This window comes from Doryrhamphus excisus, linkage group LG16 (assembly GCF_037039965.1).
Source record: "Doryrhamphus excisus strain RoL-2023G ecotype Guam linkage group LG16, RoL_Dexc_Guam_v1.1, whole genome shotgun sequence".
Lineage (NCBI taxonomy): Eukaryota > Metazoa > Chordata > Actinopteri > Syngnathiformes > Syngnathidae > Doryrhamphus > Doryrhamphus excisus.
The window spans coordinates 8,849,323-8,876,662 of NC_136372.1; the positions used below are offsets into that span (position 1 = coordinate 8,849,323).

Genomic DNA, 27,340 nt, shown 5'->3' on the forward strand with positions numbered 1-27,340 from the left:
AATAGCGATGTCAGTGATATTTGATAACACGACGCTTATCTATGTTCCCATTAATGGAGCTATTATATGGAGCCAGAGCGTCTGGCTCATGGCATGACTATGCAAAGGCATATGAATAAATATATATGGATCATTATCCTGAAAGGGGTACCAAAATTACATTTTTAGATGTGAATCTTTCTGAGTGTGACAAACAAGCGCCTCACTGTTTCTTTAATTTCTCTGTGGATGGAAATATGATATTGTGCACTCTATTCATTACAATTTATGATGATGATGATACTTTTGTGTGAAATGACTTTCCTTTTCTTTTGGTGTTGTTGTGCTGACCAGGACATGATGCAATGATGACATACATTTCACATTACATAGAGCTAGTGGATGGACACTGCCTCAAACTCTATGCAAGACTCAACACTGACTTTTTCAAAGCATTGACAGTTAGCCCAAGAGTGACGCACTTCACCTTCTGTGGAAATATGATGTAAAACAACCATGGACACTACGCCATATTTCCCATTTTGCATCAGTGTAACTCTGCATCATGCCCCTTTCAGGAGAATCTCCCATAAATGAACAAGATTCCAACTTACATCATGAGCAGCCATCGAGACTGCTTAGCCATCCCCAAGCACAGAGCCAAACATATGAGCAGATCCAGGATCAGCAGGAGCAGATAGGTCAACCATCTATAGAACAAGATGTGAGGTGAGACCGGGCGTCACTTTTTGAGCCAAACAAACCCTCATACAGTACATAGCATGTGTTGGTTAATGTGTTTTACACCCAACATCCAAGAGAAGTGTCAGAGACGTCAGATTTCTTGCCCGCTGGTTAGAGCCCATCTGCTTGGTGCTAGTAATTTGCAGCCTTCGGGCTCAATAATTCAACAGCACAAATCCATAGACATTAAATTTTCAAGCACTGAAAATGTCCTTCCTGGGCACATTGCACACTCAGGCTGGACTTGAAATGTGTGCGAATGTGTGCGCACGTGTGTGTCCTCTTACCATTTACACCAGCCACACTGTAAATCTTAGGAGAGCAACAAAAAATAGAGACTTGCCATCGTAAATCTTCACATTAAGGTCACGAGAGAGTACGTTAGAGTAGCCTAAATGACTTTTAAAGAGGGCACTGGGGTTGTAACAATAGGTCATGAACACGGTGCGGGACCAAGCGCCTTTGTAAGATAACGTTTTAGTTCAAGTCATTCAATGTGTACTGTTTGGGAACTTTTCCATACCCCACAAAATCCATGGAGGCCACATATGGTCAAACAACAACAAAGTTCATCTGCATAAGTGCTTCAAGGACACAGAGGTAGAGATGACTGGGAGGCAATAAAAGGAGGGAGGAAAAAGTGAATCAAATAACATTGCATCGGCTGCAACATTTGCCTCTCATCAATAAAGCGCGGCCACAGGCAGCTCGTAGCTCAGACGCTGCATGGAATCCAATAACACAGCTGAGAATGGATGCCAGTCTCATGCTAAGAGTGGATTTCACAAGATGATTTGGCACCTTAACGCAAAGAAATAAAACCAGTTGAGAAGGCATGTGTGGGAGAAAAATGAATCATGGCGATACATGAGGTCAGCGATGCAACACTGATAGTGAGACCTCTATCGGTTGCGTGAAAGCTTTTTTTCCTTTTTCCTTGGCTTTTTGCATGTTTTCTTGGGACGTTTATTCCAAAGGCCACCATCATAGTATTAGAATATTGTTTATGTTTTTGTTACAGTAGGCAAATTCACAGTAAATATAAGGTCTGTGAACCTGTAACGTCTTCTTTCTCTTTGGGCTCATCTCTTTGGGCTCAATCAATCAATCAATCAATCTCCTCCATCCAAACCTGTCTTCTGCATCTGTCTCTCTCACACCAACTACCCTCATGTCCTCCTTCACTACATCCATAAAACTCCTCTTTGGTCTTCCTCTACGCCTCCTACCTGGCAGCTCTAAACGCAGCATCCTTCTACCAATATATTCACTATCTCTCCTCTGGACATGTCCCAACCATCTCAGTCTGGCCTCTCTGACTTCATCTCCAAGGCCTCTAACATGTAATGTCCCTCTGATGTACTCCTTCCTGATCCTATCCATCCTGGTCACTCTCAATGAGAACCTCAGCATCCTCATCTCTGCTACCTCCAGTTCTGCTTCCTGTCTTTTCCTCAGTGGCCCTGTCTCTAGGCCACACAACATGGCTGGTCTCTCCACAGTTTTGTATTCCTTTTCTTTCATTTTAGCTGAAACTCTTCTATCACACATCACGCCTGACACTTTTCTCCACCCGTTCCATCCTGCCTGCACACGCTTCTTCAACTCCTTTTCACAATCTCCATTATTCTGGACTGTTGATCCCAAGTACTTCCAAGTAAATTCTCCACCTTCTGTATCTTTTCTCCCTGTAACCTCACTCTTCCACTTGGGTCCCTCTCATTCACACACATATACTCCGTCTTGCTGTGGCTTATCTTCATTCCTCTCCTTTCCAGGGCAAACCTCCACTCTTCTAGCATCTCCTCCACCCGTTCCCTACTCTCACTACAAATCACAATGCCATCTGCGAACATCAAAGTCCATGGAGATTCTTGTCTAATCTCATCTGTCAGCCTGGCCATCACCATAGCAAACAAGAAGGGGTTCAGAGCGTGATGCAGTCCCTGTAACTGATTGTTCCTTAATGGGAAAGATCGTGTTTGACATTAATATGATGAAATGCTATGATTGTTTGTATTTTTCCACCTTTTTCATGGCACTATCGCGTAAAAGAGAACAAACTCTACACTGCAATTTTCTTCACTTTGAAGTAATACCAGAGCCATAATAGACAGGCAGGAAGATATCCCTGCAATGCCAGATTAGGTTGTAAAGTTTTTGTGTAAATGGTATCTATCCACCCTGCATTTACGCCACTACAAAGACAACACTTACAGATGCAAATGTGTTTGTTTTAAATACCGGAAAGAATTACAATAAACTTTGGCATCAAGAATTAATCAAGATGGGAAAGCGGACGGCATTAATATTTAAACAACAATATGGTAATGTGGAATATTAATTTCGAAATGCTGCGCAGGGTGGTGCTTGCCATGGTCCCAAATCATCGAGGTCGCATATTGCAGTTTTTCAGCAATTTTAAAGGTCCCACAATAGTGTATTGGACGTGTGTTAGCCTAAATCAACCTGGAATTTACAGTTTCAAACATCTTCTTTTTCTCATAATACTATATCCTATTTTCATGTCCTGTCCTGGTCTATCCATACAAAGGAGGCATATACTCTGCATGTATTCAAATTCTAAGGCATCTCTGAGTAAACTTTGAGTATATTTTTAGTATCTCACTGCTGGGCCGAGTGTCTTGGTAATCAAAATCAAAATTTGGTCACCCTAGTTTAAACACTAGGGGGGGGGGGGGGGGCACACCATTGTGTGTGTCTTTTAATGCTTGTGAGCTGTTTAAGATATTTTTTTTTATTCAGACAGGAAGCAGAACTGGAGGTAGCAGAGATGAGGATGCTGAGGTTCTCATTGGGAGTGACCAGGATGGATAGGATCAGGAAGGAGTACATCAGAGGGACATTACATGTTAGAGGCCTTGGCGATAAAGTCAGAGAGGCCAGACTGAGATGGTTGGGACATGTCCAGAGGAGAGATAGTGAATATATTGGTAGAACGTTGCTGCGTTTAGAGCTGCCAGGTAGGAGGCGTAGAGGAAGACCAAAGAGGAGTTTTATGGATGTAGTGAAGGAGGACATGAGGGTAGTTGGTGTGAGAGAGACAGATGCAGAAGACAGGGTTGGATGGAGGAGAATGATTTGCTGTGGCGACCCCTGAAGGGAAAAGCCCAAAGAGAAAGAAGAAGAATAGCTGTTATAGATCATGAGTTTTCACGTGTCTCCAATAGGGTTGAGCATCGAGTCGTGAGGAACCAGGACTAACATTCTGATTCTCCTGGCATTGTTGTAATGTTTTTATTTCGATTCCTAGATTCAATGTTTACTTTGCCAGTTGAAAGAAATAGCAGCTTTGACATCTGTAGCTGACTGACTGGCTTTATTTTACGAAATGGAGAGAAGCCTGTTATTTATTTATTAAACGGGATGGGCTCATTAACTACCGGCAGGTCAGAGGTGGTATCATGTCCTCGATGAAGGAGTTTCTTCATCAAAAGAGTGTTGCAGCCCCTCTTGAAGGAGTCAAGGAGATGAAAGATCTTCTCACATTTGCACATGTGACACATGTTACAGGGACACATGTTATTGTTAGAACACTGTTGTTATCATTGAAAAGTAATCCATCCATCTATGATCTTCATCTTATACAGGTCCGGGTCGTGTGGGCAGCAGCCTAAGGAGGGAAGTCTAAACTCCTGGTTCTGGGATACCTCTTCCAGTAAATTGAGACGTTTACAGGCTAGTTGTGAGACATCCCTCTAGGACACCATGAGGGACACGGATGAAGGCAATACGAAGTCATTTTTGTATAAAATGGTGGACCCTTGATAAGGAACATTCATGACATTTTAAAACCCAGGCCCTTTTCTGTCCTCCATAGAGAATATATTTAGCATTTGGAAAATAAAATAAAAAATAATACACTCATTTAAAATGCAGAAAGGCACAGTAGAATCCCCAAACTAAACTTTAGGAAATAACAATTTTCAGTGTAAATGTGTTGTGGGATACCTCTGGAGTCATCTTCCTAAATTATCATTGGATTTCATATTCATTTGGACTCATTTGCAGATAATCAGCGTTGGTGTTTTTGTCATGTTTATTGAAAATCTTTCCCACTCTTATCTCCTTATTTTTTTCCTTCCCTCGGCTGTTCAAGACAAATTAGAATTGCAATCAATTAGAGGAGTTAAATTCAGGTAAGGACATAGACAAAATTACACACAAGGCTTCATTTCAGCTCTAATTTATTCTGTAATCAGTTAAAAAGAAAAATCCAGCTTGTGTTCCCAAGAGGGGATCAATAAACTCCCATCTGCTAAGAGCGTCTGGCCTGCATTACACACACACACACACACCTACATACACATACCTGTAATACTCAATGGAGGCTGCGTAGTCAGCCATGGCCGCCAGCGCCACGTTACTTTTGCTGATGTCAGGCAGGGCGGTCATCTCTCGAATGACATTGGTGACCATCAGCTGCATGAAGCGTAGAGCCTGCAGGTAATCGGGCCTCCCGGCGAAAATCTCATCCAAACGTTCCAGGTGCTTCCTGACTCCCGTTTCCACACTGCCTAAAGAGCCTGCGGCCTAAAATATCAGATCAAATATTTAAGATTTGCCCTGTGATTGGCTGGCGTCCAGTCCGGGGTGTAATGGGATAGGCTGGGATAGGCTCCAATTAACAAAGACGTTAACATAAATGACAACAACCTACCTGTTTGAGGCAAAAAGGACCATAAACGATAAAATATGACAGCAGAAAACAGCAAAATACAGGAGCACTCTCTGGAGAACAAGAACTTTTCTCTCCACCCTGGTATTTTATTCACATAAACAGTATTAGAGGGGGAATGGGGGGGCAGCAACAATACCGTCGAGATCTGCTATCATAGAGGTCTTTGATAGTGACAATAGAGTGGGAGGAGGCAACATGGCGGTGTAGATTGAACATGCTCGGCTTTCAAGCTGTAACAAAAAGTTGACGCCATCATCGCCTACACAATCACAGTGGGGGATGTTGAGAGGAGGAGGAGGAGAAAATGATGTTGGGATGTACAGGTATTTTACAGAAACCAACTTTAAACAGGACTTGACAGCCACTGGACACAATCATAATCATTCATTTACTTTTATAATATCACAATTTTAGTTTTTACATATTCCAGATTTCCTCAGAAAAGTATACCTGTATTTTATTGTAAAATTACAATTTATTCTTGCACATTTTGTGCTATGTTCATCTAATGAAGACGTTAATCTCCTTAATATTATTGCAAAAATATAATTGCAAAAATGGCTCATAAAAGTGTGTCTTCATTGTCAAGATCAGCTTTTATATAAATAACAGATGATATTAGAAGTGTGTTGTGATAGAATTGTAACTTCTTTCCTCTTTGTCTCTTCAGACATTTTTTCCTCATAAATGTACATAAATAAATGTATTCTCAAAACTACAACTTCAATCTTGTGCCATTACTATTTTTTCTTGTAATAGTATGACTTTATATAGCAGTAATAATAGTATGAAATAGTATTATCCAAATAGTTTTATCCTCCTATGCCTTTTATTCTTACTACGTCGTGGGGGTATGCTGGGTACACCCTGGACTGGTCGCCAGCCAATCACAGGGCACATATAGACAAACAAACATTCACACTCACATTCATACCTATGGACAATTTGGAGTCGCTAATTAACCTAGCATGTTTTTGGAATGTGTGAGGAAACCGGAGTACCCGGAGAAAACCCACTCATGCACTCCACACAGAGATACCAAGCAGGGAATCGAACCCCTGCATGACAAAATAGGATAAATTCTGAGCTACAGTTTTTCAGTTACAACATGATTCTGGAATTTTCATTTAAAAAATACTTTACATTACATTGGATTCTACCAGTATACCAAGTGATGTGGGCAGTGAGTATAAATATCACTTTAAGCCAAATAAACTCCAAAAATCCAGTATCAGTAGGGAATAAATCTTACTTCTAAACACACACGCACACATGGAAGCACGCACGCACACACACACACACGCACACACACGCACACACACAAACACACACACACACACACACACACACACAAACGGCTTTCTCTAAGTAGAATGCTCCACTAAATCTGAACAGATGTTGTTTTCCTCGTCTACAAGAGTCCCAATTTCTTTATCTCTTGTACATTCACACCCGAGACCCTGAAAAAACACTTGAGTGCGCAACGCGGGACCGACTGTTCATTCCCACACTGTAAAAAAACACACCGTAAAAGAAGATAAACAGTTTCCCTGACACTCAGAAGTTTTCAAACACTTGATTAAATTCTACCTAGCTCTTGAATGTCTGCTCGAGAGAGAGAGAGAGAGAGAGAGAGAGAGAGAGAGAGAGAGAGAGAGAGAGAGCGAGAGGATGCTGAGATGAGGTTAAAAGATACGAGCCCATCCTCAATCCACTCCTCCCCAAGGGATGGAGTGTGCCATTGCCAGTAAACTGTTCTCAGCACCACCACGGCTACCTCCTCCCCCTTTCCCTCGCTAGTAGTGTCCTGGATCTTATCTAGTCACGCTAGTCAGCCTGATTGTGAGAAATGAAATCCATCAGCTCTCCCGTGCAAGTGATCCACATTTCCCTAATCACATTCCCCCACCAGTGTTGCCTCTGCTATCATTTCTCATAGAAAAACCCCACATGGTGGAGCTCTTATTAAAGTTGTTGCTATCTGCAATTTCTTGTGTCCAACCTAGCAGGTTGATCATAAAAATTCCAACAAAATGTTAATTTTGAGGACTTTTGTAGCGCAGGGTGAAGCGTGGCGCAACCCACGCAGTAATTTGGCCCCGGGCCGAGATGGGCGTGGTGGCACGCCAGGGGAGATGTCCACATTTTCATCTTGGCGCAGTGACAATTTCGTGATAAAACAGCGCACCAAAGGTGCAGAGCAAGCTCGCCAGTTTCGACCTGGTTTGTGCAGGGCGCATGTGAAGTGCAGCCTGCGTAATGTTAACTTGGCTGAATACTGAGAATATACCATCAAAGGTTCTCCTATTTGGCCATGTAGAGCAGGAATGCTAGTAGAAAACAAGTAAGATGCCTGGATTAGCCTGATGCTGTGTTTAATATAGCTATCAGGAACAGATGACGTGTCCCTCGAGGTGGCTAATGTGATGAATGATGCGCATGGTGAGCTCTGTGCATTTGAGGTCAATGAGAAACATTTATTTGATTGCCTAAGAATACACTTGGCTGTGTTAAACCCTCTCACGCTTCTCTCCTCCCTCTTTGCAACTTGCGCCGGTAGGAGAGATGGAGGCGTGGGTGCGTGGCACTACGCTGCTCACGAAATTTGAAAAGTGCACTGGCCACACCCACCAGGCAGGTGCGCCGCGACTGCGCCTGGTCTACCAAATTAGAGCCCCAAGAGTGTTTACACAAGCGACAAATGAGATAAAATGTTTTTTCCTGTCTGAGAAAAGTTTATAAAGTGTATGTTGAGGGGTTTTACAGCCTTATATGATAACTTCATACTTTGTCACTGATTCTTGAGCACTGTTGGTAAAAATCTGCTGATACTGACTGGAATCCATGCGGCCTTCAACTTAAAGATTTCCAGTACCTGCACTGGCCACACAGCCCACAGCATGATGGAACCACCACCAAATGTTACTGTGGGTAGCAAGTGTCTTGGAATGCTGTGTTCTTCATCCGCCATGCATGCCGCCACTTGTTATGTCCAAATAACTTTCATTTTTGTCCAATTTTACTTTCATCAGTCCACAGCCCCTTATTCCAAAATGAAGCAGTTCCGCATGTTTCTTCTGCATGACTGTCCCAGAATAGCTGAATAGTTGAACGATGCACAGTGACACCATGTGCACCAAGATTGAGTTTGGGTTGAGTTTGACTGTTCTCACCATCCTTCTCCTCTGCTTATCTGAGATTTTTCTTGGCCTAGCACTCCGGGCCTTAACTAGAACTGTGCCTGTGGTCTTTCACTTCCTCACTATGTTCCTCAGATAGCTGATATCTCTGAGCTAGCTTTTTGTATCCTTCCTGTAGACCGGGGGTGGGCAAATATTTTGACTCATGGGCCACACTGAGTTAACAAAATTGTCCAGGAGGCCAGAACATATATTTAACACACACACTATTTTATGCTTATAATTTTCCTTGAATTATTTGTCTAATTTTATCTGTAAAAGTGTTATACTATCAGATGTATGTTCTCATGTCCCTTTTTTCAGGAGCACTTTAAACATCAGAACACATCAAACTATGCAATTTAATTTTACAGTTTTGTTGTTATTGTTTTTTTTTTACTGAATAAGACATCCGACTTGCAAGTCATGTTGCCAGTTTGTATGTTAAAAGTTGAAATACTTGGAAAGCGACTGGCGGGCTGGATTCAAACACTTGGTGGGTCGCATGTGGCCCCCGGGCCATAGTTTGCCTGCCCCTCCTGTAGACCATGATGTTGAGCAATCTTTGCTTTCAGGTCATTTGACTGTAGTTTTGAGGCTACCGTGTACCTTACAAATGCAACATTTTTCTTAGTTTAAAATTCCAGCATTTTATAACTTATGTATTTAAAAAAAAATTGTAGGCTATATTCTTGTGAATTTCATCTTGTAATATTACACTTGGACACTGCTGTGTGTGTAAACACTTTTCTCATAAAATATGACACAAAATGTTTTTTTTCTTTAGTAGTTCTTCTCTTTTCAGGATCAGGTGATGTTCACAGCAGCAGTGTTTCAATAACCTTTGTTTTCGGTGATTTTGCAGCCTTTCTCCAATGAGTGTGGCAATAAAGCAACAGACAAAGTTCACAGCGAGTGGAGATCCACTGTGAAATAAGAACAGTCAATACATAACCATTTCACTCCAAGAAACCAGCTCTGGCTTCCAAAGAGATAGAAATGTATTTTTAGTACAGTATTTGTACGAGTGGAAGCACAGCAGCAAATTGAAAGCGTACATTCTAATGTTCCCCACTTTGTAGCTGCACTTGATGCTGATAACGGGGGGGCGGGGGGGGGGGGGGGCGTGATGCAAGACAGAAATACAAAAGGAGGCCTCAAAAGCAAATAAGAAAGAAAGAGTACTCTTCTGATGGATGTAATCTATCCCCTCTGCGACACACACGAGGATCTCTCGCCGAGTGTGAGAGTGCATATTTTAGGATGACATGAGCTATCAGTTGGAGCCAAACAGCGTAAATCACAAACATCACAGACGCCTTGTGAGAGATTAGATCGCTTTGGGGCCTATTTGCTTTTACCCTAACCCCGTGTGGGAAGCACTGACGCGGCGAGATTACTTTTGGAGGAGTTGTGATTCAAACTTACATGCAAAGGCCAAGGGAGGACAAGATAAAGGAACGATTCAGACCAATCTACATACTCTATCTATCAATGTATATACGTATATATCTGTTGTAATATAGGAAGAAAATATAAATGTGATTTTTATTTGTGTGTCCTTATAGTGTGTATGTATATGTTTGCAAGAGGTTTATTTGTTCATAGATCTCACACAGAACGATGACCAGCTCCGTATCTTTTTGCTTTTTTCCTCCTATCAAGCACTGTGCACTTATGAGGCATTCAAGCGCACTGCTGGGGCCACAAAAGAGCTAGAAATTGAAGAACTTGAAGGTATGATGAAGGTACTGTTTATTAGAATAGGACTTTAAGTCATCTTTACAGTTTTAAGTTTACAGTTAAAGTTGCCAATGTGAACAAAGAAAAGTTGTATGTGACATATATATATATATGTGTATGTATGTGTATGTATGGATGTATGTATGGACTGACTTCAGGAGCAAAATCAGAATAATGAAATGGGATTTACATTATTTCTCATGGAAAATTTGTTTCTGTTAATGTGTGTTTGTGGTTTAAGTTGGACATTCCGGATCAAATTAATGACACTAACCAACTTTCAATGTACATTTTTTTTTTTTTCAATCCATCAAAGCTGTAATATCTATTCATTCATTTATTTTCTACCGCTCATCCTCACAAGGGTCGCGGGTGTGCTGGAGCCTATCCCAGCTGTCTTTGGACACACCGTGGACTGGTTGCCAGCCAATCACAGGGCACATACAGTCAAACAATCATTCACACTCACATTCATACCTATGGACAATTTGGAGTCACCAATTAACCTAGGAAGTTGGAGTACCCGGAAAAAACCCACGCATGCATGGGGAGAATATGCAAACTCCACAGAGATGACCGAGGGTGGAATCGAACTTGGTTCTCGTAGCTGTGTCGCTAACCGCTTGACCAACGTGCAGCCTTAAACCAACCATAACCATAAAAAATTTGTTTTGTGTTAACGTTTTTGGCTTTCTGGAATGGATTAATGGGAGTTACATTATTTCATTCATTCATTTTCTACCGCTTTTTCCTTCTACCGCCCATCCCAGCTGTCCTGGGGCCAGAGGCGGGGTACACCCTGGACTGGTGGCCAGCCAATCACAGGGCACATATAGACAAACAACCATTCACACTCACAATTATACCTATGGACAATTTGGAGTGGCCGATTAACCTAGCATGTTTTTGGAATGTGGGAGAAAACCCACGCATGCATGGGGAGAACATGCAAACTCCACACAGAGATGGCCGAGGGTGGAATTGAACCCGGGTCTCCTAGCTGTGAGGTCTGCGCGCTAACCACTAGACCGCCATGCCGCCATTCACATTATTTGTTATGGAAAAATTGTTTCTGTTCATGTCTATTTGTGGTCAAAGTTGGACATTCCGGATCAAGTTAATGACACTAACCAAGGTGCCACTATGTTATATTATACACTATGATAAACAAACATAAAATACAATAATATTTTCAGGCAGTATTTTAGAAACTTAAAAATAAAAATGTGAAAATCCAGGTGGGGCACAACCTTTAAAAACCTGACTAAAAAAATAATCTAACATTCTTCTACCGATCATGCCTTGTAATTGATCAGTAACATGAGCGTGGGTGTACCCAAGAGGCTGCACAGAGCTGACAGGGACACACAAACACAGACAACACAGAAGAGAGGCTTAGCATCCATTAACGGAACACTGATGGGACTAAATCCTTCTCATACTCAGCACCACTTCTTGTTCCGACTCCCCCACTGAGCCTCCCAAATAACTTCAATGAATGCAGGTCAAAGGGGGGGGGGTGCAAAAAGAGAAGATCCCTATTAGGCAAAGATGGGATGGAGACCTCCTGTAGGGAGCTGTGGTGCACTACAGCGGTAAAGCAATGTTTGCTCGCATGGTGATAGGGGACATGGCCATGTAGATATGGTAATATATTTTTTTCATCTCTTCATTAAATCCAAATTCAGACTTTTGGAGCTATATATCAGTATTGTATTATATAGTATTGTGAATCAAGTTAATCAAGCAATAATGTTGAAAGCATGACATTGCACATTACTACTATAAACACAATGGCAGCTTCTCTTACCAGACTGTCGATGCTGGCCAGTGTGCGATTGGCATTGTAGAGTGAGTAGGTCAACTGGTACACACCATCGTTGGTCTCGCTGTTTCCATAGAAACCCACTCCTACCGCTGAACTGTTGAAGGAAAGAGATTTTATATGTATGAATCCAAAACAATGAGTGTCTTGTTGCACAAAATGGCTATGGGAATCAGTGAACATACGAATACAAAACACCTTATTGACAATGACACTGATTCTCAGGCACAGTCTAATGATCCCCATTAGAAGTCAGCTATATTCCCCTTGGATCCTTTTCACAAATCTATCAGTGGGATTTTAGCTTCCTCCTGCGTCACTGTCCGCTAATCTGATTGTTCCTGGTGACCCATCCCGACCCTGGATGAATTCCAATCTTTGCTCCTAAGTCCACACCGGTCTCTCACGTTAGGATCAGGTCACCAAACTCGCACGAGACGGCAAACAACTTGCCCTTGAGCTGCAATCATTTCTTCTTCTTTATTAATTTCTTTACCCAGTGTGTTATGAATTTATTTACGCGGAAACAGTAGAGTTTTTTTTTATGACTCATTATCATGTTGGAAAACCAGTTTCCCAGGGGAGGGGATCATGCTCTGCTTCACAATGTCACAGTATCGGTTGGAATTCATGTTTCCCATCAATGAACTGCATCACTCTTGCAGCCCCAGACATGACACAATTACAGGGTCCTATGATTTCTACCTTAACTCATTCGCTACCAAAGACGTACTGTATGTAAACATTTTTTTTCACCACAAACGGCTGATCCAAAAGACATATTGATATCTTTTATGTTTAAGAGGTGATGATGCAAGTGCACAGTAGAAGAGATCATGTATCGTGCAAGAAGATACGCATTTGATAAGAGCTTGGTTGATTCCCATGTATTGAAGCGCTCCACAGGAAGGAGGAAGTGTAAAAGCATGAAGGAGTACAACGTGCAGATGGTTATGCATTAAAGGGAAATTTTAAACGCATGTATATGCACACACCCAGTTCCAAATGTGAAAATGTGAAACTGTAAATCAATTATTTTGACCCAAAACAAAAATTGTTTGTGTTGTTTATGTAAATTTGTGTCAAAATAAAATGTACGCTTGAAATGTATTACAAAACTCAATTGTAGAAGAATCTCCTGACAAACATGTCTACCTGAAATTTGCGGGAAAAAAATGTCAAAACTGAGCTCTTAGTGTGTGAGCAGAAGCTGACTGGAGTAGCTTAGTTTAGCAGAGCATGCCAGTACAGCTCTTTGCGTTCCAACTCTGGCTGTATGAATGTGTTTACACTGTGTTGTGTTTTACCACTTATGGATGTAATGCCCACTCACGTCGCGTAAGTTCTGAGGGAAATAAGGATGGGAGACATGTTTATTCTTGCACCCACACGCTATAGTGGTAAAATGATGGTTCTGTCATCGGTTACTGGCACAAATTTACACACACGGCATCATGCACATGCAAAGTAATGGCAATGCTGCAGCCTTGGACTGTAATGCAATTTTAGCCAATCAGAGGCATCAATTAAGGAGTTTCTGTAGGTGTCACAATGTCGCTGGAGGAGACACCTGTGGAATGATAGCGGGGTAGAATGCTAGTGTAGAATGCTACATATCATCAACACTGTCTTTGAATCATCTTCTGAATGCACAGCAACGCGATTTGAATGAGTTAATTTAGACATTTTTATGATAGAATGTTAATTTAGGCAAAAGTAAGGTCATTTGGATCAATAATACTATCTGCCCCAATGGCTGGATTAAAATGATACGGCTCACGGCGTTTGATGCCTGGGTTTGCATACATCTTGTTGTGTTATTCACATACTTTGTGAGTTCAATTGTGTTATTAATGGATTTTTATTACCTTTTTAGCAGCCTATTCACTTGCTGCAATATGGAAATAGGAAGAGAAGCCATCTCAATTGAAGACATCAAAATGCTAGCCATTGCAGCTTTGTTTGGCCCCATTGAGGGTTATTTTGCAGCTGTGATCAAAATAAAAGCAGATGACTGAGGTGAGAAACACTCTTGAATTTAAAAACATAACTCATGGCAAAACACATAGTTTCTGTATTGACATCGTCTCTTTTGGACAACAATCACGTCTTCAATAAGTAGACAAGCTGTACAACGACAAATCAAAAGAAGCATTGTCTCTTGAAAAGATATACTGTAATAAAAATGTTAGGTCTGTCAGGTCAATATGAGTGCAATAACTCATCCAAAACGTCGATTCAAGTTTTAAAAGGCCTAATAGCCTCATATTCATCTATTATCACGCATGATTAAATGCACTAATGTCCTTCTATAAGCATCTTGTGTTTGTGTACAATCCTTCTTTGTTCATTCAAAATATGTAACATGCACATTTTCAATTAAGGCCAATTAAAGGTTAAGGTCAGCCAACATTACTATTCAAGTCATTTTCAATCGGATGTCATACGCAGCTGTTAAAGTGAATATTCAAGATATTTTCACGACCACTTCACAGAGATGTGAGGGCGAAGGAGGAAGAATAGATAAATGGTTAAACAACATCATGCTCACTCACTTAGCATCACAAAAGAGACGTGCGTGCCTGCAACAGTGACTTGCTGCAAACAGGAAGTTCAGTAGAAACAGACAAATACACAATGTCAGCTGGATTTACTTTAAACCTGGCACTAACCCTGCTAGCATCCATTCGTGCTCTGTAAGAGGAGATTCAGACAACTTTCGCCAGTGTTTATCGCCAATTCAACCAGTGTCTGAGCCGTCTACCGAGTAAATACTTCCACGCAAATACCGAGTAAATACTTCCACGCAAATACCGAGTAAATACTTCCTTCTCCTCACAGTGACAGCATTTCATTCATATTATACATCCGCCGTAGTGCGCAGTCATCAACTCGGCTTGTTTACAATTTGTTCTTCGTACCGGTATACGTAAATCATTTTCTTATCACTGTAAGAATCTATACAGGTATACTAGTACATAAAAAATATCGCCCAACCCTATTATTTACTCTTGTTATGTCTATATTAGGTCATATGAGTGTAAGTCATTTAAAGCCATCACAATACAATGATGAGATACTAGCCACCGCAGGAAGTACGCTGTCAAGAAAAAAACATGAAGGAATTGCTTACATGTGAGTCTGTTATCTTATTTACGTCTTATTTATTTCTGATTATATCTACTATATTGGGTAATACAAATGTAGAGGTGACTATGGGGGTGCTATTTCATGTCTAGAGGACTCACATGACCAGGTTTTTAATGCCATAACTACAAAAATATTCTGTTTATTAATATTGATTCTACATTTGCAGAAATGTACTTGTTGTGGTCGAGTCTGGAACCAATGGGGAACACGGTTATTATGAACGATGAACAAGCGACGAATGTACACATAAAAGCTTGCCTGACACTGCCGGTGGTTTTGAGCCACTAAAGAGTTCAAAAAGTCAGGAAAACACTGATAGAAATTGTTTCAAAACGACCAGCAGAAAGAAATTGTTTCAAAACGACCAGTAGATAGAAATTGTTTCAAAACGACCAGTAGAAAGAAATTGTTTCGACAAGATGGCTGTGATGCTTGCGGCGGATGCGTCACACACTAGTGATGTAGATGTCATACAACTTGATGTCAAAAACTCCGATGTATCGTTTAATACATTCTGTAGTGTTCGGAAGTTAGTAACTCATGTATCTTTTTATCCACTGGACCATTCCCGACTCACCATATGATGAGACCCGTGACAACAGCCGCCCAGGTCACACAGCAGGTGCTTTCAGGCCTTTTGGTGTCCTCGTCCACAACCCCACGGCAGCCACACAGATACGCCAGGTAGATGGTCAAGGCCAGCAGACTCACACCAAGGCCCACTGCTCCTACGCAAGCTAGAACCACCACAGACTGACAGACAGAGAAGACACCAGATGCAACAATTATTAGCAAAAACAATTAGATGTCACAAATTTAAGTGGACAAATCAATTAATTTTTTAAAGCGAAGAATCAAGGAAGAGAGTTGAGAAACTGTTTCTGAAGAACTGATAACTTTCAAAAAATGTGATAAATTAATTAAAGTCAATATGTAAGAGAAAATTAATCAATACTGATACTGTTTATTATTATTATTATTATTACTGACTCTTTTGTGATTAAGGGTTTTATAAATAAACTTGACTAAGGAGTTAACTTGATACAGTGGTACGTTTTCGTTCCAAAAATGTTGATGAAAAACAAAAACATACAAAAATAAAATAATATAAATCCAATTAATTTGTTCTAGATGTTAAAAAATGTGAACAGAAAATACATTTTATAGAGAATAATTATAGTTTTACATGCAGAAAACAGTGACACAGTTATAAATGGCTAATGGATGGAACTTATTATTATCACAACTTTCTTTGGCCCCATAGTGGGTTATTTTGCAGTCGTACGCAATAAAAAATGTACTGTAAGTCAGCAATGCATATGGTGCTATGTTTGGACACTCAATTTTGTGGAACAGTACAGTAAACAGGGGAAAAGGAACAGATACGCTTTGTTAAGTGAAATACTGTACGAAAACCGAGACGGTTTACGAAAACCAGGGTGTATGAAACAAGGTTTGACTGATATTTTTTCCCAAACAATGTGATTAAGAAACTGTCCAATGCACCTTCAAGCCAGAGGCATCACTGTCACACAGAGAAAAGAGCAGATGCAACAATTACTGTCACACAGGTATCACCGAGCACTCATGTTTAACGATACAAGAGAGAAGTCCCTCACTCGTTTATCAAAATGATCAGCTGTGAGTCACAACAAGAGTCGGGTATGTAGGTGGGCTGAGGGGCAAAGATAGGGCAGCTGAACAGGAGTTGGGACTGTGGGAGGCAAAAGCACCATGTGACACGTCAGCTTTCATTCAGTCTTGTGATTCCAGAGTGTGTGAGCATTTAAAGCCTGGGGGAAACGTGGGAGGGATGGAGACAAACACATGCCCTCAAAAGAAAGGATTGCATTGACTATAAGAGTCTCCATAAGAACTGCTCGAACACAAACACCCCCTCATGAGGGACAAAAAATATCTGCTATTTAATGTAAATAGTAATTTTTTCTATGCCTTTGAGGAGCACCATAACCAGAAGATTCAAAACAGATTTCATTTCAACACACAGTACAACTTAACCAACAAGACAAAAGACATTAGATGAGGGGTCCCCACAACTAAAGCCCGGGGGCTGGACAGGGCCCGCATCCACATCTGACCCGGCCCCCTGTACAATACACTACTAGAGATATATATATCAGAGATACCCTCCCCCCCACTCCTTTCGGCTGTTTTGCCTCAGTGTCACAACGTAAACTGTACCCGCTCGGATAAAGCACATACATTTCTGACAGGGTGCAGTTTCTGTCATAGAACCGGAAATGGTAACCCCTATTGTGAGCAACGTTACCGCAAGCTCACTTTGCCCCAGCCATAGAACGCGAACAAACAAACTAACCCGGCCCCCCCCATCAGAGGAGGGAAAAGTTATGTGACCCTCACTGGAAAAAGTTTGAGGACCCCTGCATTAGACCAACAACTTCAGGAGTGATAGCCTCTTCCTCTACCAACATACAGTAACTAAACAATGACCACTACCGCACCCTTGCAACTCGTTGCTACGTTCACACTGCAAGGTATGATGGACAATTCTGATTTTTTTGTTGAAATCCGATTTTTTTATGTGCTCACTCACATTGCCAAACAAATCCGACATGCTAATATGAACACAAAGCGTCTGAAAAGTACAACATCCCTCACATGTCCCTGTGTTTACAGAAGTAAACGTTGCTGCAGTGAGCGCTAGTGATGTGCGATACCATTTATTTAATTTCCGAGCCGATACTGGGTAAACATTTAGACTGGTATCTGCGATACCGATCCGATTCGATGTGCAAATTCACCTAACGTGTTTTTAAAATTTACCAAAGTAGTGTACAGTATTTAAAATCATAGCATAAAGAATTCAAGACAGCATAGTCATTTATTGATGTATTTTAAACCCTAAAGTATGCTGAGGTAGTGGGGTGATTTACAGTGTAACCAGTACAAGAAAAACAAAAGACACAATCATAAAGCTAACGTATCAAAAGTGTTACTATTTTCATTTCAGATTCGACTTTAGCGCATGAAGGAGCTGGTATCAAAGTATCGATATTTCAGTATCGATCAACTCATTACTAGCGCGCTCTCCTTAATCATTTGGAGCAATGTCAAGGATATTGTGCAACAGGAGCCAATATTAGCTCAACAAAATGATTCATGTAGGAGATTAATAAGAAAGAGGGTAAAAAAAGACAACTTGAGACATGACGGGAGCTGCTTCGCTAACACCTTAAAAAAAAAAAAAAAGATTCGGTTGAGAACTTTGCCTACATCAGTGAGTACGCTTTATCCAGCAGGACTCTACATTATAAACAAAAATTACTTGCCCATGGGGAATCCTTAAGGTGAGAACTACTTGCCCGAACTTGCCCAAATATGCTGCTAATTCATCAGATAATAGTACTGATGCATTGTATTTGGAGGAATGTCTGAAACGTATGTTAACATGGCATGCCATACTACTTTACACATGGTAGTCGTAGTAAGCAGTGATATTTATAAGTTGTGCACCACAATGAAACATTATTGAATAGACACATTTGTGTACTAGTAAAGTGTTTTGAATCCAGAAAAAAATGCTCAATGGTCAAACAATAATTTGTGAAGCAAAGGTGAAAAAAATACACAGAGAAATGGAAGCGCTAGATTTTGTAGCTTGTGCAAAATCAGCACTTGGTATTGGATCTAATCGGTGGTGTTTCATTGTGACCACTTTAAATTGTCACAGCAACGTGATTCACTCACCTGTGCCATCATTTGATTGAATAAAATACTTGTTTAGGAGGCACTGTTTCATCACTTTTTGCTGTTTTCCTTCAGAAGTTGTTGAAGAATTAGACCATGTTGGCAGGGACGCCATGATGGATGTTTTCATAGTCAAACGATCGCTGATTGGTTGATCGCGAACAAGAACGGGTGTGGGTAAAATGCGGACGGTGGATTACGGACCGCGGACCGTGGTCTAAATAAACGATTCCGATTGGTCCTTTTCAAGATTTGCAAGGATTGGTTTGCAAATTACCACCGGAATTACGCAGTCCGTGTTTTACCAACACCCAACAAGAACTGCTTTTAAAAAAACTCTTGGCAGTAATGGCATGCCAAAGTGCACTTGCCGACGGGAATATCACTAATTGGATTTACTTGCCCGAATTTTGTTTTAACTTGCCCCGGGCCATCGGTACATCGTTATTGTCGAGCCCTGTCCAGGTTTTGCACGATAAACCAGGCTTCTTCATGGCTGCCTACATCAGCGAGTAACTTTTAAGGTCTCGGTTGGCATGGTAATATATACGCCTCTCCATCACGTAGAGGTCGGCTATACAGTATGCGACCTGACCGTTCATACTGCAGTCGCATCGCATATACGTATATCGGATATATGAGGCCTGAGTGGCATTTGAAAAAATCGGAATTGTGCTGTTCACACTGACATGAATAAATCAGATATCGGTCGCATATTTTATTATATTTTATTTTATTGTTTTATTTTACTATACTACTTTACATAGTTCCATTCCCTTATTTTCTTGAACCCTGCATGCCCCCGTGTTTTCCAAATCTGTAAGCTGCTGGATCTGTGAATTTCTCTTGGAGATGAATAAAGAGTCTGTCTGTCTGTCTATCCGTCTGTCCGTCCGTCCGGAATTCACCTGCAGTGTGATGGTAGCCTCTGAGACACACAGTGTTTGGACAACAATTAAATTAAAATTAAATGGAGGAGCTTAACTATTGCGATATTCTGACTGTTTAACTTGTACATTAGTGACATCTCCAAAGTCACAAAAGACTTAAAGCTGGTATTATTTGCGGATGATACCACTGCTTTTTGTTCCGGAGGGAGCACAGAAGAAATCATTAGAAAGGTCAGAGAAGAAATGGTCATATTAAAACAATGGTTTGATGACAACAGATTGTAGAGCTGAGTCTGATCATGGTCGAGTTTGCAGAGAACAACAACAAGTCAAATTTATATTAAAACAAAAGTTTAAGTATTGTTGGAACTCAAAAATGCTAATGAAAACTGAATTGCCTCAACACAATAACTATAAACTCAGTTTATGGCAACAATAAATGCTTGTCAGCAACAAGCAACAGTGGACTTTAAAACATCTGGGAAGATTTATTATCAACCCATCTTTGACAAGAAAAGGAGGGAAAAAACATCATCTAAACATTCATTCATTCATTCATTTTCTACCGCTTTTTCCTCACAAGGGTCGCGGGGGTGCTGGAACCTATCCCAGCTGTCTTCGGGCGAGAGGCGGGGTACACCCTGGACTGGTCGCCAGCCAATCACAGGGCACATATAGACAAACAACCATTCACACTCACATTCATACCTATGGACAATTTGGAGTCGTCAATTAACCTAGCATGTTTTTGGAATGTGGGAGGAAACCGGAGTACCCGGAGAAAACCCATGCATGCATGGGGAGAACATGCAAACTCCACACAGAAATTGGAATTGAACCCTGGTCTCCTAGCTGTGAGGTCTGCACGCTAACCACTAGACCGCCGTGCCGCCCATCATCTAAACATCATCTAAAAAATCTACATCTACAGTATAGGCCAAAAGTTTGGTCACACTTTCTAATTTAATGCTTCTTATATTTTATACATATAGTACTCTTGGTGTTCTCTCAATGAGCATCATGATGGAATCACCTGAAATGGTTTTTACAGGTTTGCCTTGTCGAGAGATGTCTTGGCTTAAGGATGAGTTACATTCTGCCGTACATTCGGCGAGGTGCTGGCTGCGTGCAAAAGTGGCCAAAAACACACCATGAGTATACAATATTTGAGTATATTTTCACCACGTTGTGTTTTACGTCTTTAATGTAAGAAACGTTTTGTGCAATGTGCAGATTCCGGGTGAAAAAATACAAGAAGCACAATTATTTTTAACATAGCTTGTCTTAGACCTAAATACTTTCTCCACACACGCAGAACACACTTCTGTGACCATCTTTCAAAATAAGAGCACCGTTTGCCCCATGTCTGTGTAAACAAAACAAGAGTGTCATAAAAAATATCTTATATTTGCAGTTGGAATTGCATGGGTGACTGCATCTTCCTTAATCACAAGCACAGGCATTACAGTTTGTTGAAGATGTAAGGCTCTAATTTTGTAGGCCTGCGGCGCACCAACGGGGTGTGGCCAGCGCACCCACACCTCCATCCCTCCCACATGCACAAGTGGCAAAGAGGGAGGAGAGAAGGCTTGAGAGGGTTTAACACAGCCGAGTGTAATCTTAACCTATCCAATGAACGCCTCTCATTACCTTTAAATGGGCAGGACTGGACTACATATCAGAGGCCAGCATGCGCGTCATGCACCACATACGCCACCTCGCGGGTCATGTCATCTGTTCCTAACTGTTACATTAAACACAGCAGCAGGCTAATTCAGGCATCTTGCTTGTTTTCCACCAGCATTCCTATTATACATGGCCAAATTGGAGAACCTTTGATGGTATATCCGCAGTATCACCATGTACATGCTGGTTCAGACGGTTACATTAAATAGTGGTTGCTGTGATTGTTTAATGCATTGACACTTTGAAAAATCTGCCTGTGAGGTTTTGGTGACATGTCTGCACTTTACCAATGCGGTGGGTGCGCTTTGCCTGCGCCAAGAATAGACCAGGTCGGAACTGACGCGCTGTTTTGTCACAAAATTGTCACTGCGCCAAGCTGAAAATGTGGACACCTCCCTCGGCACACCGCCACGCCCATCTCAGTGCAGTCCAATCTACCAAATTCCGAAATTGGCTGGGCACAGTGGTGCTCTGGACCAAATTACCACTGCGTGGGCTGCGCCCTGCACCACCTTGCGCTGCGCCACGCAATTATTCGTCATGAATGCGTCTTACCAGGCCATGGCAGGCAGCTCTTCCTGCTGCACGCCTGGTATTCCTGGTGCCGTAGGAAGCCAGTACACCCATCTTGCAATTGAAAAGAGTGGGCTGCAAGAGCCTTGTATGATGCCCACACATATACGTCCCCTCTGACTAGCCTAGTTTGTCTATGTACTGGTCACCGCCCACAAATTTCCCCCAAATTGCAGAGTCCATGCGTGTGGTAAAACGTAAGTCGGGATGACCATGCAGTACACTATATGCAAAAAAACTTTGCTGGACGACCATGAGCAAATTAAATATTTAACTCAACATGGAGGCATAACATCATTATAAAAATGTATATGTTAAAGGAAAACTGTACTTCACAATTTTCCCATCATCCATAAGCCTCATGTGAACCATGAACACATACTGTATTTCTTTCCCTTTTCTGTGCAATCAAAGTTAATATGAGCCAGCTAACATTTCACATCATTGGGAGGTATCTAATTCAACGATGAATCCCTCTAAAAAAAACTCTAACAATGTTTTATTTAGGGGTGCTCCAATCCATCAGCCACCAATCGGTATCAGCGAAAATCAGCGAAAAAGCATGTTATCGATATCGGCCGATATTCACTTTAAAACGCTGATCCCTCCCTCCCGCAGCAGCATCCAGACCAACCATGTCTGCCGTGTGTGGGACTTTTGACTTCGTGGTGGGTTGCATGTCGGTCTCATCACTTCACTAATGAGTGTGCACAGCTTGTGTAGACCCTGACGAGTGAGCGTTTGCACCCCCCTGAAATGTGCATGGCGCACAATGATTGAGCTTGACTGAAACGTCTTTCCTAGCCTAGGAGCTTAGGCTACTTCCGTCTATGTCCTATGTTTTACGCTTTGTCCGCTGTCATTGGGATGGCTGTGTCTTCCAGCACAAGAAGTAAAGTCCTCCCGTCCTCAGGTGGAGGATTGCAATGATGACAGCAAATACGTAGCGAAATTGAGAGCTAGGTGTCCACTCTTCCATCTGTTCCATCTGTGAGGCTAGCGAGGCGTCATGTTACTCCGCCAGATTAATACAGTTTTTTCATGTTAGCTGCTACAGTAACAATATTGCTGTAGCTCGGTTTATATACAGTAATTAAAAAAATTGTTGGGGCTTTAGCATCTAAACAGGTACATCCTATGGCGTCCATTGTGAGCTGGCTCAGCTTGGGAGCTTCTCTCATCAGAACACACAGAAAAGGGAAACACATATGTGTTCATGTTTCACATAAGGTGTGTGAATCATGGGCAAAATTCCAAAAAAGTTATAAAACTATTTCACATTTATTACCACATGAACACACACAAAAGTACCGATACTAATTCAGTACCCATTCCTAACTGTTACACTGTTATCGAATATTCTGAATATTCTAGCTCTTTAGCATCAATAAGGTAAACAGATAGATAGATGGAATTAAAATCAAATTAGATTCACAGACTGTTCTGCTGTGAGGCAACTCATTAATTTAAGAACACGCTCTAATTGAGTTGGAATGACTGAGATAACACACAATCTGTGAGTCATTAGCGTTGTTCTAATAGTGTTAGTGGAATAATGCACATTTGAATCAGGGAAATGTTCTTGTTGAAGTATACGACAATACTTTTAGAAAAAAAAATTACATGTAGATATTTGTGTATTAATTTTAGTTTCATGATTTTCATGTATAGAAATACAAATATAACTTTATTTAATACTTTACCATTATTTATTTAATATTTTTAATTAATTACTTTATTTAATAGACTGAAAATCCTTTATTTGTAAATACATACTGTACATTATATATATATAAAATATATTATTTATGTATTCCTTTACATCTTTAATTGAACTTTTTCTACTATTTATACATCTTGTAATCATTTATGATGAATAGAACAAATATATATTAAATATATATATAAATATATTAAAATATATATATCTGTACACATTAAGACATAATTGTCTTAGTTTTAATTTTAGTTTAAATAATACCAACATAAATGAGGGGCTTTGCACAGCCACTGTGCAAAAATGCATATTTAGGACAACAAAATAAAACTGTGTGCACATCACAAGCGCTCCCTTTTAAAGAGGTAACAGTGCAAAAAAGTTTTGCACCTAGAATTAGCTTTTCTTTCTGTTTTGACACTTTAGAGAGTCAATCATTCCACTTCCGAGAGTCACTTAATCAGACAATGAAGAGTGGAGAAGCACCAACCTGCTGATAGTCATCCTGCTCCGGTCTAAAAGTGCTGTCCACCGGCTTGAACGAGAAGTTGAAGTGGGGGAAATTGTGTAGCCAATATGTCCACCACGGTGCAACGTAGTCCAGCCTAGCAGTGGCCATCCCGGCATGGAAAGTCACACAAGCCACCGAGATCAAAGTGGGTGCAGAGAATAAAGACAGAGAAAGTTGTTAAACGATCGCACACGTAGAGGAAGGTTCGTCATGTTTGGATTGTGTTACTTCGGCTGCCATTGCACAAGAGAAAAGTCAAATTGTGTTGCGCAGCTATTAGATGTTTGGGTAGGAGGCTGGAGGAGACTTGAGTGACGCTTGAAAGAACTTCCCTGCCTGAACAAGGAAGGCGTAACGGCCACGCCTCCTATTTAGGTTTACTAAAGTCAGGACTTCAGGAAGAGGAAATAATGTCGAACATTTAGCAAAATGCGCTAGCCCAAGCCAGCATAGTGTGCCTTGATAATATACTCATGCAGCCACCTCCGTTTTAATTTATGGCTTCTGCTGTTTATGTGTGACCCCTTGTGGACAACGAGGGTCAGTGAGGTGAATTTTAATGACTGCTGCTGCTGCTGCTGCCTTTAAACTCATCATAGGTACACCTGCTGAGATACGATACTGTTTGATCAAAAATGATACTTTTGCAAATATTTTTTGCATGATACTGATAATTGTTTGTAATGCAAATGTAATAATGAACAACGATAAAAATTAATACATTGAATGAATTATTGTTATTATCAATAGTTTTTACAAAACCAGTGTATTAGATTGTGTGTACCTAGAGTGTACCTAATGAGATGGTCTTTGAGAATAAATAAAATAATAATTAGCTAATTAATTTTGTACCGCTTATCCTCACGAGGGTCGGAGGGGGGGGGGGGGGCGGAGTGAGAAGCGGCGTACACGCTGGACTGGTCGCCAGCCAATCACAGGGCACATATAGACAAACAACCATTCACACTGACATTCATACCTATGGACAATTTGGAGTCACCAATTAACCTAGCATGTTTTTGGAATGTGGGAGGAAGCTGGAGTACCCGGAGAACCCATGCACGGGGAGAACATGCAAACTCCACACAGAGATGGCCGAGGGTGGAAATGAACTCAGGTCTCCGAGCTGTGAGGCCAGCAAGCTAACCACCCTGCCGCCCTGCAGCCAATAATAATTAGTATTATTATTAAATAGTTTTAAGACTAAATAATAATTTTTATGACTGTTGTATTTATTATTGTCTAAAATGAGAATTAACATACCTATTATGCCTATTAATAACTATTATGCATATAAATTTTTCAGTTCCTTGCTGTGTTTGTGAATATTATTAGTATGATTAATAATGATAATGTTATTTGACAGCTATTTCAGATGGACAAAGGGGAGAAATGTTATATCATTTTTGCATTTTATCTAATTCTAATTAATCAATTGGGTGGTTAGCACGCAGGCCACATAGCTAGGAGACGGGTGTTCGATTCCACCCTCGGCCATCTCTTGCATGTTCTCCCCGTGCATGTGTGTGTTTTCTCTGGGTACTCCGGTTTCCTCCCACATTCCAAAAACATGCTAGGTTAATTGGTGACTCCAAATTGTCCATAGGTATGAATGTGAGTGTGAATGGTTGTTTGTCAGGTAGAGGATGGATGGATGGAATTTGTAGGACAATTATCGGCCATCAAAATTTGTTATCGTTCCAGTTTATGAGTCTATGTTCATTGATACTCCATGTTTCTGCTTTGTTAACACTGATCCCCTTTAGTGTTGGCATTTAAAAGCCAGATACAAAGCTGCCTGGGTAAGAATAGCCTTAAATGGACAACATTTAATGGATCTTATTTCGACTGTGCAGGCCTACCTAATAGCATGACTGTATTTGGAACTGCTTAATATATTCTAGTTTGTTCTGGACGCTCCTATTTATTGAGATGGATCTACAAGAAGAAAGTGTTAAACATGTACTATTTGCAAATCTATTTTACAGCCAAATGTTCACACCCATCTGGTGGTTAGCACGCAGGCCACATAGCTAGGAGACGGGAGTTTGATTCCACCCTCGGCCATCTCTTGCATGTTCTCCCCGTGCATGCGTGGGTTTTCTCCGGTTCTCCGGTTTCCTCCCACATTCCAAAAACATGCTAGGTTAATTGGTGACTCCAAATTGTCCATAGGTATGAATGTGAGTGTGAATGGTTGTTTGTCTATATGTGCCCTGTGATTGGCTGGCGACCAGGCTAGGGTGTACCCCGCCTCTCGCCGAGCTGGGATAGGCTCCAGCACCCCCGCGACCCTCATGAAGATGAGCGGTAGAAAATGAACGAATGTTATTATTGTGTTTAATGATCACCATTATTAGATATATTTGATAATACCGTACCAAGTGGTTAGCATCTTGGCAGCACAATCAGGAAGTCGGGGTTCATATCTATGTTCCAACATTTGTGTAGTTTACATGCTCCGGTTTCCTCCCACATTGCGAATATATGCATGTTAGGTCATCCGTAGGTCCATAAGTGTGTAGTACTTAAGACCCTAATGAAGAGAAGTGGTACAGAAAATGGATAGACAAACTTATTGTAACTATTGGTGAGCAAACATGAAATATATGTAGATCCTATATTTTTGTATTGATTATTGACAATAGTAGGACTAGTTTTAGAAATCATACATGCATATTTTGCAGTATGTTGTTGAGTTTCCAACCAACCAAAGCAGCAACACAGTTTAAGGTTCCAGTCTTGCACCAGTAAAGTGTCCATGCTGTTTGTCCTGCCAAAACCAGTGAGGATGTTTAATGCATCACCACATCATGTTTTAAACATTCAATTTACATAAAATTACATGCAGCCTGCATCTAAAGCCGTACATTTATTCCAAGCCTTGAGTCGGCAGACAAAAAAGTAAAAGA

The 27,340-nt window shown here is 40.9% G+C and overlaps 1 protein-coding gene across 3 annotated transcripts in view; it reads right to left on the reverse strand.

The window, feature by feature from the left end:
- ttyh2l (tweety homolog 2, like) overlaps positions 1-24,836 on the reverse strand; it is a 39,026-nt gene extending 14,190 nt beyond the window's left edge. For all 3 annotated transcript variants that reach the window (XR_009119613.2, XM_058049798.2, XM_078796992.1), the window contains exons 1-5: positions 24,408-24,836; positions 15,900-16,075; positions 12,158-12,269; positions 5,057-5,277; positions 594-689 (exon numbers count right to left, since the gene is read on the reverse strand). Coding sequence is in view for 2 of the 3 variants with exons in the window: in XM_058049798.2 (XP_057905781.2) it covers positions 594-689; positions 5,057-5,277; positions 12,158-12,269; positions 15,900-16,075; positions 24,408-24,536 (734 nt within the window). In the remaining variant the exon portion in view is untranslated. The remainder of the gene's footprint in view (positions 1-593; positions 690-5,056; positions 5,278-12,157; positions 12,270-15,899; positions 16,076-24,407) is intronic.
- Between the last annotated feature and the right edge of the window lie 2,504 nt (positions 24,837-27,340).